The sequence below is a fragment of the Chamaea fasciata genome, unplaced genomic scaffold (genome assembly GCF_029207755.1).
Source record: "Chamaea fasciata isolate MVZ Bird 193981 ecotype frontalis unplaced genomic scaffold, bChaFas1.0.hap1 SCAF_1, whole genome shotgun sequence".
NCBI classification, from domain to species: Eukaryota; Metazoa; Chordata; class Aves; order Passeriformes; family Sylviidae; genus Chamaea; species Chamaea fasciata.
The window spans coordinates 130265665-130281098 of NW_027094086.1; the positions used below are offsets into that span (position 1 = coordinate 130265665).

The 15434-nt window shown below is 35.2% G+C and overlaps 1 protein-coding gene across 7 annotated transcripts in view; it reads right to left on the bottom strand.

Moving 5' to 3' along the window:
- Positions 1 to 15434, bottom strand: part of AKAP9 (A-kinase anchoring protein 9) — a 104384-nt gene that overhangs the window by 27915 nt on the left and 61035 nt on the right. For 5 of the 7 annotated variants that reach the window (XM_066197723.1, XM_066197707.1, XM_066197749.1 and 2 more), the window contains 5 exons: positions 10681 to 10886; positions 6128 to 6290; positions 3156 to 3368; positions 1937 to 1975; positions 500 to 732 (listed from right to left, as the gene is read on the bottom strand). In XM_066197723.1, coding sequence (XP_066053820.1) covers positions 500 to 732; positions 1937 to 1975; positions 3156 to 3368; positions 6128 to 6290; positions 10681 to 10886 — 854 coding nt within the window. Of the gene's footprint in view, positions 1 to 499; positions 733 to 1936; positions 1976 to 3155; positions 3369 to 6127; positions 6291 to 8439; positions 8686 to 10680; positions 10887 to 15434 lie in introns of those variants that run through there. The other 2 variants (XM_066197715.1, XM_066197758.1) reach the window with 2 other exon arrangements.

Genomic DNA, 15434 nt, shown 5'->3' on the forward strand with positions numbered 1-15434 from the left:
CAGATACCATTAACATCTTTATCATTTGAGGCAATAAATTTCATATTTTTAATCAAAAAATTAGCACAGCAGAGACATGTCAAATGATATTTCACAAAAACGAGAGGTTTGTTTCTTCTGTTCCAGGTACACCACACATATGACAGTAAGCAAATATTTTATGATTTCTTCCCTACTGTTAGTCTCTGATAAATGTAGAATAAATAGAAATTCAAAATGGAAATAAACTCTGGGTTAATATTATGAAAAGCCATCAGAATAAAAAGAACTATAAATTGCTTAAAATACAGAGCTGTCCTAAGCAAGCACTTCCAAATAATCTTCAACTTTTAAAATGTTAATAAATTTTTGGGCTGGAACCTACAACACTGCCTATGCTTGCCATCATTTGCCTATGTTTGCTCAAAATCTGAAAAAAAAAAAAAAGCATTTCTCCCTCAACCAAACTTCAGTAGCAGTGCTACCTACCTTCATGATATCTGCCTTTTACCATACTTACATCTAGAAATTTTCTTGTTTTCTCCAGTTGCTTCTCCAAGGCCTGGTTTTGCTGCCTTAAGTCCATTAGTTCTGCATTCTTCTCTTGTTCTAGCTCTATGAAACGATTGACCTGTTCTTCCAAGTCTATTTCCAAGACTTTAACTTGCTTCTGAAGGTCATCATACTCTTTTTCAGCTTGACGTTGTACTTCAATTTTTTCCTTCATTAGCTTTTCTGTTTCCTCCAGTAATTCTGAGTATAATAAAAGCATCACTACTTTTAGATATGAATAGTAAGCAATGTTATGAAGCAAAACCACTCCCCAAGGTATTCATGCTGTAATCTGCAGAAGGATGTGAACTGGCTTGGGTTTTTACTATTTTTCTTTTTTTTGAAAATATATTTTCTCCTGAGAAATAATCATGATAGTGACTGAAGCAAATTCGTATTAAAATTACTATCCTTTAGGTAGTCTTCGAAGGACTCTTACTGAAGTTGCATCAGATCACTTCCCTGTTTAAGTTTCATACTTTCACATTAAAAGGCCTTTTGCACAATTGAAAAGAAAAGAAAATGCATGGGGTCAAACCACAGCTAGAGTCAGCACAGGAGTTAACAGTGATGCACAGAAAACCCAACCCTCTTCTCATCCCCATTGCCAGCAAAATCAATCCACTCCCAGACTTCATTATTTAATGTGATGCATATAAATAATTTGAGGGAAATACTGAAAGACTTAGCGAGGTTGCTGGGCAGACAGAGAGGAAAATTACTGACCTGCAACTGGAGCTTGCAAAATCAGTGACTGCATGAATGCCCAATTTTGAGTCATCATGAAAAAGCCAGCAAGCACATATACAGGAAAGCCCCAAACCACTCTAAGACTCTTAAGCCACAGCCCACTGAAGTGCCTATTAAATAACCATACAAACCCCTTGAGGTAAAACCCAAATGGCAAAGTGCACTTACTTTTGGAGAATCTTAAAAACAGGATTGATATTTAGACAGAAATAATAAAATGTACTTTCACTAGAGAAGAAAGATCTTTCAGGCACCATCATCTTACATCGTATGTAACCAATTCTCATTTCTAGGTAACCATTATACAGCAATATAATAAGATGTTTAATTATCACATTGAATGACTCAGCTGTATTTGGAAATAAAAAGAAATAAAAGACTACAAAAATATCTCTCAAATACCATCTAAGTAACTGTAATTCATGGGTGAATAAGATGATGGTTATTGATGAATTTGCTTATTATGTTTAGAAATTATAAGAAATGTTGTTAGCAAAATGTAGAACTCAGTATGAAGTACAACATCAAAGCTGCAGGCCAGTAAGAATTACAAGTAACGTCAGTAAGCCAAAAGCCCAATAATCCTGATTAACAATGTCAGTACGTGTAAGTCTTCCACCCAGTTACAGATTGGCCATGCAACATACAAACACACCTGCTTGGGAAGCTGCATCGATTGCAGCATCTACTAGGCCTAGGAGAATAGAGAGAGAGAAAAAAAAAAAAAAAGAAGCAAAGTAATTCACATGCCAGCTATAGTTGTCTTGTGGTGCAACAATGTAAGAGAAAATGAAGCCAAAGATAGATGTGGCATTTAATGACAAAGTTGTTGAGATAACTTAAGGAATGTGACAAGTTATTCTGGTATGCATGATATAAGTACCTACACATATTTATAGAATTGTTTATCCTTACAACTCTTAAACATGAAAATGACTTTAATTTATTTAGAAGCCTACACTATGCAAAAAATAACTAAAGTAGAATCATAGACAAGGATCTTCTTTATTACAGAGTAGAAAGCAGCAGGTTGTTCTTAAAATTTCGTTGTTACAGAAAATTGCAGGAAATTGCAGATACACAAGATGTGCAATCTATAAAAATGGCAACATTATAAATTGGAATAAACTTCTAAAAATTAAATAAAATTATAACTTCAACCTGCTATTTACAATGTAAGCACTGCAATCCTTAAAAGATCACTACTTCTTAGAACACTACTGTTCTAATTTTCTTCCCCTCTCAAACATGAAATATTAATTTCAGTTATTAGTTTAAGGAAGAATTAAGAGACACATTTACTTCATGAGGGTAAATGTTTTTTTTGAGTAAGCAGTTAGTTAAATTATGTTGACATGGTATATATCTGAAATTTTCACCATCAGGGCTGAAAGTTTTCATTACTGGTAGGTAAAAGGCTTTCCTTATCATGCAACTGTTGTGCTATTCTTCCCTGAAAGAGGAATTAATTAGAAAAGTTTATCTTCTGTGACTAAAATAAATACAGCAATCACATGTAGTGCAATCATGTTCTGGTAGGTATGCCTCCTAGTCTGTCTTTAAGTCTATTTGGAAAGTATTTAGATAGTATTTTTATCCATTGTTGCTACTCCATCTCCAGTGGTGCGATAAAGCTTTATCTGACTTAAAGAACAACTATAATTTCTCAACGCTTCTAAAAATTCAGTCATTCCTTGCTCAAGAAAAGTTATCATGCTAACATTAGGCAACAGGTGTGAAAATATCACAGTTGGCCCTATCACATTTTTATTAACGATCACAAAGGCAATGAGGACAAGCCTTTGCCAAGACTATTTATTATTTTATTTGGAAGTATAAGCAAATCTCATAGAAAGATTGTGATGAATACATACGTTGCTCTACTGGCCCCGCCTCTGCTCTCATGGCATCCTTCTGTCTGGAGAGTAATTCCTTTTCTTCCTGGACCTGCTGCTGTTCAGCCTCTAACTCCTGCAATTTGTTACCTGTACACAGCAGCTCTTGCTCTAGGTGGTCAATTACATCTATTTTTTCCTGCAGTTGTTTTTCCAGAAATGCTTTCTCATCTGCATAACCATCAATGAGGCCTGTAAAACATCAGTTTGGAGGCAGATTTAACAGACAATCAAAACCAGTGTTTTTCTTGTTGAAGTCACTATTGTATTCCAACTTGCATGCACATGTATGTTAGATGCTCAACACCTGACAATTTCTACTCTGTCCTTGCTATCCTTTCATGATGAACAAATTACAGGAAAGATACCAGAACACCAAATATAGAGCTTAATTTTTACTCAGCACAAAACCTCTGGAGCAAACAGGAACTCCAAAGCCAAGGAAAACTATGTTTGTAATAAACACAGGGGAAATAAGAAATTTAAATAAATTCAGTATAAATCACTGTAAATCCAGTCTTGAGTGAATATTAAAATGGATTTTATCCTATCTTGAGAATGTAGAAAACTAAAGGTATTTCCATTTGTTAACCATGTAAACCCATCTTTTTTTCCCATATTAGAATTCACAGTGAACACAGACATATAGGACTGGATATTGAAACAGAAAATACTGAACGAGTAACAGCATTTATAACATTTCAAAACTTTGAGACAATACAAACTCCAGTGGTTATTCCAACCATATCAGATGCTGTTCACAGCGAATGCTTAACAGATTTGAAGTTGAGAGGGCATTCCCGGGTTAAACGGAATGCATACTCCCACAAAAAAAGCTATGAAGTCTGCTAAAATCACATGTTGTGGTATTTACTTCTGCCAGGGTTTTTTCTGAGATGTAATGAAAATTGTCAGAGTTCAGTGAACAAATTTGCATTAGCTTTTCTATCACATCAGATAAGTCATATCTGACACCACTAAACACAAGAGGTTTGAAAATGTCTCAGCTGCAGCAGTCTTTGTGATAAGAAAGAAATGATCACAAATGACACATTTAATCTCAAGAGAAGACAGAGTACCATCAGATGTATAATGAACTAAGACATTGCTCCACATACCTACCTAAGGAATTCGATAAAAGAATGTAGTTCGTCTTTGTCGGAGTATGCTCACAACTCAGTTCAATGGGCAGAAATCAAATAAAAAGAGTTCTAAGACACCTTTATTTTGTTATGCCAACACCAACAAAAAAGGTGCCAGTCATTTAAAAGTGCATTAAATTTCAAATGCACCTAACTCACAACTGTGCAATATATTTATCAAGGGCTAAAACTAACATCCAATTCTGTCTCTTATATTCTAGAACTGATCATGAACCAAATCAACACAGCCATTCCGTCCTAATATATTAGGCATTTTTACTTTATTATTGAAGATTTGTGAATAAAATTTCTATCAAGACAAAATATTATCCTTCAAAGAAAGCAGCAACATAGAGCTGCCTACATTCTGAAATTCTTCAATATTAAACATTTTGTAACTCCATCTGTGTCAGAATATAAATTCATAGGTTATTTATATCTTGTGGAAGAGTTCTTCATATTTTTGCATGTTAAGATGTGTTCCAAACAATTTTTTTTCACTGTTAATTTAATCTTGGGAGAGAAAAAAAGTAGTAATGCCTATTTCAGATTTTAATCTATTCCCTCAGAAATCAATTTTCATCCTTTCTGGTTTTGCAAAAGCCACTGAAACGTCGCAGCCAGTACTACTGGTGCTGACACACTACTGTTGTGCTGCATGAACTGACAGGCCATCAACTGTCCCTCAAAACATGTTTTAGACAAGTGGCTTAGAAACCTGCACTGCTTTTCAGCTTATGTGTGTCCCAGCTATTAATAGCATGTGAAATCATGATGGATTATCTGTCTGTGTAAAAAGAAGAGGAAGTCTGGCAGGGTGGCATTCTCCAGGAGTAACACTGGACTATCAAACTTCACTCTATGCTCCCACTTTGAAACAGAGAAGTCTGCTGAGCTTCAAAACTACCTTTCTGCTTACTGCTACAGAGACCCTATCTATAGAGCAGGTGTTTTTGGCATCTTTTTCAGATGCTAATCAGAGATAATGATAGAAATGTTGGATGGCTACAAAACATTGAGCTACCAAAACAAGAGAACAAATAAAGTGTCCGTCAGGTTTGAACATATTTTCCTGATGTCAGAATAGATTATTAGATTTCCCGTGTTGTAAGACCCCACAATTTTTATTTGCTTCCCTAATGAAGTTGCAAATACACTTTTTAAAAGATCACTTCAAACAGTGCAAACTGAAACTTATCACCACCATATAATCATGTTCAAAGTAAAGATTCTGCATCAAGGTCAAGAGGCAGCAGGCACAAACTGAAATATGGGAAACTGCACTTTAATATACAAAAATAAGTTTGGGGTTTTTTCATTTCCCCTCACTGAAATGGGTCAAACACTGGAACAGCCACTCAGAGAGACTGTGGACATTCAAAACCTGACTGAACACCTAGGCAAGCTGCTCCACCTGATCTTGCTTTGAGCAAGGGGCAGGAATAGCTGTTCTCCAGAACTGACCTCCAGACTCACCTATTTATGATTTCAAGTTGTTGACATTTAAGCTTGTCTGCACAAACATGTTATGATGAAATAAATTAATTCTGAGGATCCAAACACACACACAACCTAGTATTTTTAATATTGTCGTGTATATTTTCAGATAAGTGAGTCAAAATTGGAAAACAGAATCACAGTGTGGTTTATGTTGGTAGGGGACCTCCAGAGGTCATGATATCCATAATTATCCAGAAAGCTGATAACATTCTAAAGTTTGCAAAGAAATTGATCAAGTTTGCAATTTCTTTACCCAATTAATAAGTAAGTAGGTGCAAACTCCAACAAGTCATCAAAAAAGCTACTCACCTTCAGCTTTACTAAGCTCCAAAGCCAACTGCTCTCTGGCTTTGGTTTCCTCATTGAGACGTTCTTGTAGCTCTTCCTGATACCTGAGAAATTCTGTGGCCTCTTGTTGTTTCTTGAAGGACTCTCGCATGAGTTCTGTCTGAGTAATTTTAGCATGTTCAAGCTATCACAGGAAAAGAATTACAGAAATTAAATCAACATCTATTCTATCATTCCTATTTAATTCACATTAAATGATTTAATTTAATTCACTTTACATTTTGACAGGAAGCCTCATGTAACTTCACTAGACATTTGATAAAATCTTTATTGAACACTCATTTGCAGAGTACAAGATGAAGACTGACTTATAAAAGTCTAAGCAAACAGGCTTTGTCAGTAGAGTGAACTCCATGAGCCACCTGGCTAAATCCGTGTCTTTGTTCCGGTAATTCCTGATTTCTGAGTTTACACTAGATTCACCTTTGTTTACTCATGAGTTCTGCACTAAATACAAGTAAGCTACCAGCCACCACACACTTAGAATGGCTAAAAACCAGTGTATATAACCTGCAGAAGTCTTATTATAATTTGACTGAAATGGTGCTTCACCTCGTTTTCTCCTTAACATGAAGATTGATGAGAACACCCAGAAAATGTGAATTTTTAGAGAATTACACATTTCAACCAACAAGGGAGTAAAGGAATGCTTCTTCCAACAGTGTCATCCTAGCAGAATTACTAAGGATTTTTTTTTTTATTCCTCTCCACTTGTCTGGGTGGGTTAATATTTAAAAAGTAAGGACATGGAAGCAGCACAGTTTCACTGTGCTACTATCCTGAATTAATGGAAAACCATGTCACATAAAATTGCATATTTACATATCCAAAATGATAGCCTCAAAACTAATTAAAATTAGAATTAGAAAATTAAAATAATGCATAAAAATTAAACATTGTTAGAAGTTTTGATAACACAAAATGTCCATCTAAGATAACATCAAACTGAAATCAATTACCAAAATCTTTACTTCTAAACTATTAACAATTATAGTCTACAGCCACCTCTCTGAGGGACACAAACACAAAGTGTTAGACCTGAACTCTGCATGAGTTTTTTGTGTGGCTTGTATTCAAAATAAGACCATCTATTTTGAATAAGAACAATAGATGTCAGAAACTGAAAAAACGTATTTTCTGCTCCTTTGTGTGTGTGTGTGTGGGGGGTGTGTTTGTCTTGGTTTTTTAAAACTTTTTAATATTCTGGTTATTGGCAGATATTTGAAAGATAGTAATGTCTACAGTTTCTATAAATTATTCTGTCTCTCGATTTCTTAAAATATAAAAGCTTTCTCACTAGTCTTGCTAAGCTCGTGAATATGAGGAATTTGCTTGAAAAGCTCAGAAAAATGGGTTAAGGAACATTAAATAGAACAGTGCACACAAAATTATCCACTTACACTTTGAAAAGAAAATCTGAATAATTAATAAATGTATTGATTTATAATATCTTTTATAATACACTGAATTTAAATACTCAATGTCTTTTCTATGGCATTCCTTTTCAGATGGGGATCATTAACATGTTCATATTAATTATTTATTCTGACAGAGGTTAAAAAAAGGTCTAAATGCTGCAACTATCTGCACTGGTTTGAGATATTTTTTAAAATCACAGAGCACCCTTCTTTTATCCTTACATTTTCAAGTGCTAATGAAAGACCCACCTCGGATGAAAGGGAAACACATAATAGATTTACTGTACATAGACAACTGTAAAAGTGGCTTCCTGAAATGTATGAAATATTATGGTTAAAATTCAGAACAAAAATTATTCTCCAGCTTTTTTCAGTAATAGCAACTCAAGGTATTATTAAAAATATCATAGGACAAAACCAAAAAGAAGTACAAAACTGATTTTTTTAAGATCAACCATTTCTCCACAGGATCATTGCAAGCAAGCTACCAGTTTGTGCTACTTACTGTTCCTAGTCAGTGCACCAAAGCTAAAAGAGGACAACTTTGACTGCAGTCTCTCCCCCAATGTGAATTATTCTCAGTAAGAAAAATGAAGTGCAATAAGTAACATTGAAGTGCTTTAAAAGGAGATCTCAAATATCTGGAATTTAACATACTTTTGTGTCTGATAAATTACTTGTGTTAGAAATGACCAGAGAATTGTATAAATAAGGCTTTTTCAGTGCCCACTGAAAACTGATTGGGAAAAGGGCCTGTGAGCAGTACAATTTTAACAATATAGACAAGTTCATATAATTTTTCACTGCATTCTCTCCTATTTAAGCTTAATTTCTTTTAAAAACTTGTATACTTACTGAATAGGGAGGAGTAGGCAACGAGATTTTAGAGACAACTTTTAAAATGTGCCCATTTTTTTTGTGGCTGAAGTGAAAAATCGAAGTATTTACAACTACGGAATTGTTCTCATCCAAGTGTTCGGTGAAAGGAAAAGGATATGGTAAAGGCACACGAGATTCAACCTCATATGTATCTTCTTCTTGGCCTTCAGTCCACAAACCATTAAACAGATTAGATGCCCAGTAGGTGCGGTAAGAATCCATTCCAAAAAACACTGCTCTTGCTCCCTTCTCAACCGTCCTGTGGATATTTTGCACGAGCTAGGCTGGCTTTGGAAATTTCTGACAGGAATTTGTAACAGAACACATGCATTTAACAGTCTGAAGATACATATCAGCACAGCCGGTGACAAACCTACTCAGAATCAGTAGGAAGCCTCAGATCACTTTTCAAGCTGAGTAATTCAGGGGTGGATTAATCCCAAGCAAAGAGGTACAGGAAAACTTTGTATAGTCACTCCTAAAAAAAATCCTTCTTAGAGACGTTTCACATGAAAAAGCAACAGAAATCTTCCACCAGCAACCGGCAAGTAATTTCCAAGGCAAGAAAGCAGAATTTTCTTCTACCTGCACAGGATCGCTGTAGCAGACAAGCAAACTAACAAAACTGAAACTAAAAATTTTCCAACTCCACTACGGCAAATGAAAGAAAAATACAGGTATGTCATTATTCGCATAGATCCTTGTTGCTGCAGTTAATTCAACAGGAAGAACTTTCTCAAACTCTACTAGTTTAAAGGCTTCCTGCTAATATTGCCCAACTGAAAGAGTTCAGGGGAGTGGCCCAGTTTATTTACCTATACCTAACACCAGCAGGTGGAATTTGAATTAATACACCCACAATATGCCTTCCCTCAAGTTTCAAACTGCACTACAGGTCTGAATGTGTGTGTTCAGACAGGTCTCATATAGTTACTTTGAAGATTTTGCCAGGTTTTCTCTGAGTCTTTTAAGTTTGTTTGAAGAAATGGGTACATGTCTGCACGCAAAACACAACTCATTAGAGAAAAGGTTAAAATCTTTTCTGCCTGTAACCAGTTTTAGATTATAAAATATTGCAGACTAGAAAAAAATAAAGGACTCAGTTTCTGAATATTTAAAAATAATTTCCAAGTCACCTATATATCCATGGTATATACAACAACTCATACTGTGGTATATACAAGTACAATTGTATACATTTATACAATTGTATAGAATCCAATCAGCAGACATTGCAAAGCAGACAAGCATGAATGCTTTCAAAGTCCCTCTATGGAACAGCCAGAGAGGTGTCAATATTTATACTGTGGGAAAATGTGTAAACAGAAGGATTTTTTATTAACTTAAGAAAAAAAAAGCCAAACATATATGATCACCAGGGATAAATCCATCTTTGTATAGTAGGTATTAATGAAGAAAATGTGTGTGTATGTATTTGAGCCATAACTCTGTTGATGGCATTGGCAAAGTCTCAGACACAAAGCTCTGAAGGAAAATACCCTGACAGCTTCAAACTGGGATGTACACAATGTAAAAGTAAGGCACATGATAAAAGGAGTGTGATTTGAACTGACCTAGGTATATAGCTCCTACCTCAGTTAACAAGGAAGTACTCCAAACAGCAACTAACATCCCACTATACGAAGTACTCTAATAGCAAACTGCCTCTTTTTTTGAATACTATTCCTAAATCACATACTCATGTAAATGCTGGAGTGCAGACTCCCTTTCTGATAGCAAGGTGGGTATGTGCTTAACTGGCCATGCTTAAATCACAGTTAGAAGAGAAAGCAGGAGAGCTCCACCTTTTTGGCCAATCAATTGACTAAAATGTCTGTCAAGAGAACTAGACACAGTTCCCCTTAATCCTCCCTCTTCACAAGCTCTGTGTGCTCTGACACCTCCTATCTCATCTCTCGGTTGTAGCAGAATTCAGATGATTTGTATGAGCAATGAAAGACTGCCCTAGATTGGTAAGAAAGCCCAAATTTAGGCTTCCTCTGCAGACCAAAGCATATTCCTAGCAGGAAAGTAAATTCACCAGTAAAGTCATGCTGGAGCAGTTGTTTTTTGGGTGGAGGCACCTGAAGCATTGTTCCAGCTGTCAAAATGAACCTATGGGTTTTAGGCTTATGAAAACACAATCACAAGAAAAATAAAGAAAAAAGCCCAATTGAGACACAAAATTTAAAGTGCTTCTCTATTAAATCACCCCACCTGATTTGAAGTTTCATTGATAGCTTCCAGAAGCTTTTCAACAGCTGCCTGCAGTCGAGAACTAATATTCAGAATGAGCTCTTCATTTTCAGGATCTATTTCCATCCCACTTTCCGCAAGATGTTGGCTCAGCAGTCCTTCACTTGCTGCTCCTGACCACATGTTAATATCATCATCTCCCATACTACTACCATGATATAAGGACTCTGAGAAAAAAAAAAAAACAAGTTACCTTTTCACACAGTCTCTTAGCAATTGCAAATTGTACAAGTGAATTACAGTAAGAAAGACAAGTCCAAAAATTATTAAAATATTCAACTTAGTCACAAAAACAGAAAGGGAAATACTGCATACTAAAACTCACACAAACAAAACAAACAATGGGTTAATTAAAAAGAAGCAGAAGTGCAAGAGAAAAGGAGATATTAACAGACAATATCTTAGACATACTTTCAGTATGCTTAGGGACTCTGGTGCTCATCTTCTAACCTTTGTTACGATCAGTAACTCTTACTACTTAGAATAACTTGCAATAATACTTGCAAGATCGTCTTTAAAATACAAATCAGTTAAAAAACCTCAAACGAAACCAAAAACGAGACTGTCAGTCCCTGTTTCACCAACACCCAATTACGTTGCTTTGCATTAACACAAAACTGTTCAAGTCAGTGAATCAAACTCAAGTGAGTAAAAGCAAAGGCATGCATGCAATTCAGATGGCTTCCTAGAACAAACAGACTGGAATAAAGAACAACAATATTCAACATGGTTATCAGTGAACTGAAAATTTACTAAAATGGGTAGCTGAACAAATCAAGTACAGTGCAACAGGACTGCAATTGTTCCTGCTGCTGGGCCACCTGGCACCTGCCTGCTTCTCAATCTTCCTGAGGTCTGATTCCATTTAAGAACATTATCCATTCTTTCTGAAAAGCCAGGCACAAGCTTTGACTATGGTATTAGGCTGATAGCAATTCATCTAGAAAACAGCAAATTTGCCACATTTAGAATTCAAGGCTGTATTTAAGCAATGGAAGTGAAAGCAAAGTCTTGAGATGTTTTAAAATCATACTTTCAGTATGAAGGAACAATACAGTAGGCATATTGTGACAGTAGAAACTATTGTTGATAAAGTCTTTTAAAAATAAAGAAGTGTTATGTCCTTAGACTGACAGATTTGAAATGACAGAAAAAATGCTACTGTGGAGAGTTTTTTAGAATGACAACTTATTTCAATGAAGTACACTTCTGTAATAAATATAAAATAAATATTATGGTATGGTGCATATTTTGAACAATTAGATTTTTTGCTTAGGATTTTCTCAAAAATATCTTATTTTTCAGGAACAGCAGTATGACTAAATGAATTAAGAATAGTCAATGCCTGTTTAGCAATGAAGTTGCAATGCTGGGTTATCTTTGAATTCAAGTTCCTGGTTACTCCACAAATTGTGACTGCTGAACTAGAACTGTTTGTTTAGCTACAAAAATTGAACTGAAACTACAACAGGTCAATCTCACAAATTGCCTTTAAAAACTTGTTTGTTTAGGTCTTGTTGTTTTTGCCTCCTAGTCAGGTAGGCAAATAATATTGGCAGGCATACAATAATATGAGCACTCTTCTTGATGTTGTTTGAACCTATCAAGCAAGACAGATTGTAGTTTTGAGGTTTGTTTTTCGCTTTTTTGTAACAAGCTGCAACGTGATTAACCACCTGGTGTACTACATTCCTACCTGAAAGTATTCTGACAGTATCTGCAGCCATTTATATGACCCATACACAACAAACTAATCTACAGTGATTTTAATTGAGGAAGGTTTCACTTGGTTTACTTTTCTCTTAAAATTGCTAAGATTTTTCCAATGAAGATGCATTTAGTAATATTTTTCTTCTAGTTGTATTATTACTGTTTCATATCTCCTTTTAGATATGTGGGATATAATGTTACAAACTGTTTTCACACTCCAAAGGGAAAAAACAGAAGCACACTATATGCATGAATAGAAAGCATAACCAGATGAATAGAAGATACATTCACATGGCACCTTTCATCTACACAGGATTTCAAAGCACTTTTGAGTACTGCACTTTGCAATGTCAGCCATAAATTCCTGTAGTGGAATCACCCTAGCAGTGGCTAGCAGACATTTTCTGCCAGCACACTAAATATTTGCAATGGATTTACAGACCATAAAAGCTTTCCCACAACACTCTAATATTCCATCCCCCTGCAGTATAAGGAAGGCTGCAAAATGAACAATTTCACTTTTTTTATTTGATAGCATTTTCATGTCTTACGACCCAAATTTGGGCTGGGTTTGGATGTTTCAAAGTATCTATAGTGATGCAGAGGCTTTAATATCCTCAGAGTAGAAAGGACCTTCATTTGAGATGGACATTGAGCAGCATAAATATTTCCAAATGCTGTGCCAAAGTATTGGTTAAAGACTGAGTTGAAGGAAAATATATTCCCTACTGAGCCACCAACACACTTACTGCAGCACCTGATGCTCTTTGGAGGCCACCCATCTTAAGAATTGACCAGGTAAGACCCTGCTTAGCTTCAGAGATCCCACAAAATAAAAGCCCACAGTACAGTAGCACAGCTATAAACAAGATAAAACAATGACATATTAGTTATTGCACAATCTAATTTTTCCTGATGGAGTATAAATCATCTCGGTATTGTTCCTGTTTTCCTTCTCAGGTTTAACCCATAATTCATGTCCTGTCACCCTTCTATTCTAGTAAATTATTTGCTTGAGAGGTACATCTGAATTGTGCAATGATGACTGTGTGTAAAATACAGACATAAAGATTATACAAAATGACTATAGAAATAGATATAGTGCAGTTGGTTGCAAAATCATCTGAACTGGCTGTCTGGAAACTTCTGAAGAAAAACTTAAAAACACTGATGGCAGCTCAGAATATAATTTTTGAACTCATAACAAGACTTAAAACTCCTGTTTTGTGTATGACAATTCTTTTTGTGCTTCCATTTCTTCTCAATAATAAAAAATAAATCAACATTAAACCACCATTTTGTTATATGAAATATCTCAAAACAAAATATCATAATTTGCCTTAAACATAACTATAAAAAATGAGGAAAGAAAAATTGAGCTGTTACCGAAAGTATCATTCGGCATATGGAAACTTTAGTAGTCTCAAAGATAACAAAAAACCCCCCAAAAGTATCAAATGCACAAAAAACTTGTAATAATTCTGTTTACACAATGGGGTTGTTAACCCAAATGATAAATGTAGACAACCATATTAAGATTTCTACAAAGTGGAACTTAAGAACACAAATTCATGTTAAATGTTTTCCCAACTGGACAGTAAAAGTCTCTGTATCTTTTTCCCCTCAAAATTGTCTTCGTACACAGCAGCTTAGTACAGCATCTTTCCGCACAATTTTCAGTGGTGGAAACAAGAAAGGGAAACATTGTCCAGTCTCATTCATCACCCCTAACAGCTTAATGTCTAATCCTCATTTTGTTTATCCTTATATGGCTTTTCAGTCTCCCACCCTAACAGAACTAAGTGAAATTCCTCTGTCCTGCAATTTTGTTTTTCAGTCAATTCAAAATAATAAATAGAATATAACTGACTTAAGTAAAACTATCATCTCTTTATGTAAACTCTCCCCTTGTAATGAAAAAAGAATCAACCAAAGAAACAAAGGTTTATTTTGTTTCCTTTGTCATGGAGCATGCAGTTCAGCATATCAGATGTCATGGCCCACTAAATCTTAAGAAAACTGCTTAATCATACAGTGCTTGCTCAGAAGTTTCAGATACAGAAGTTGCTTATTAGCTGCCAACTGACATTTATGATGCAATACATATTTTGCATGATGTAGAGCCAGTACCTCAGTTTACTCCTGGGATTCCACTTAGGAATTAAGCTTAGGGATTACAAGTTGAAAATAAAAAATCAGTCTTGTGGCAGCCCAGTGTTTAGCTATTTACTACCTTTTTTCCTGGTACACTGCTCAGAAATAAGGAGCCCAGAAGGTAGGCAAGAGGGTTTAATATTCAAGGAATGCCATAACCTCACAGGCTTCTCCAGAGCAACCTGCATTACTGCAGTCCCTCTACCCAAGTAAACTCACCAGATTACTGTGCACAAATGGCCATTCACTTCCAATGATATGTTTTATGACTGAAATTTGAACTTTACTCATTCTTCTAGAAATAAAATCCTGTGCTTGCAGATAACCTAGTCAATGTCCCTCTATAAACGCGCTCTATAAATCAGGTGTGGTTATAAGTATATGATCTTAATGATTCAGCTTTTAAAAATGCTGAAACCCAGCAAAAACAGTAACCTGAGTTTTGCTTGTCAATCCATATGGATTATGTTCAGAACGCCAGAGAGAATTCACTTCAATAAACACATTATTTTACTACTTCATTATTAGCTTTTTATTGGTATAAATTTATTCCTACATATTTCCTAACTAATTAAAAAGGAAGATCTGTTTGGCTAGGTACTAAAAAATACAATAACATGCAAAGTTTTTAAAAAAACAACAGTGTCTATATATTTCTTACTTCCATAAAATAATAGGGAAAAATGTTAAAATTTGTCCTCTCAATCCACTTAGTGTTAGTATAGAAAAGGAATAACAAGAGTCCCACTGCTGAAAACACTAACAGAATCGGTTATCTAATCCCATTTGAAGAAAGATCAAATACTTAAGCTGACGAAACAGTAGAACTATTACTATTATGCACGGCCCCA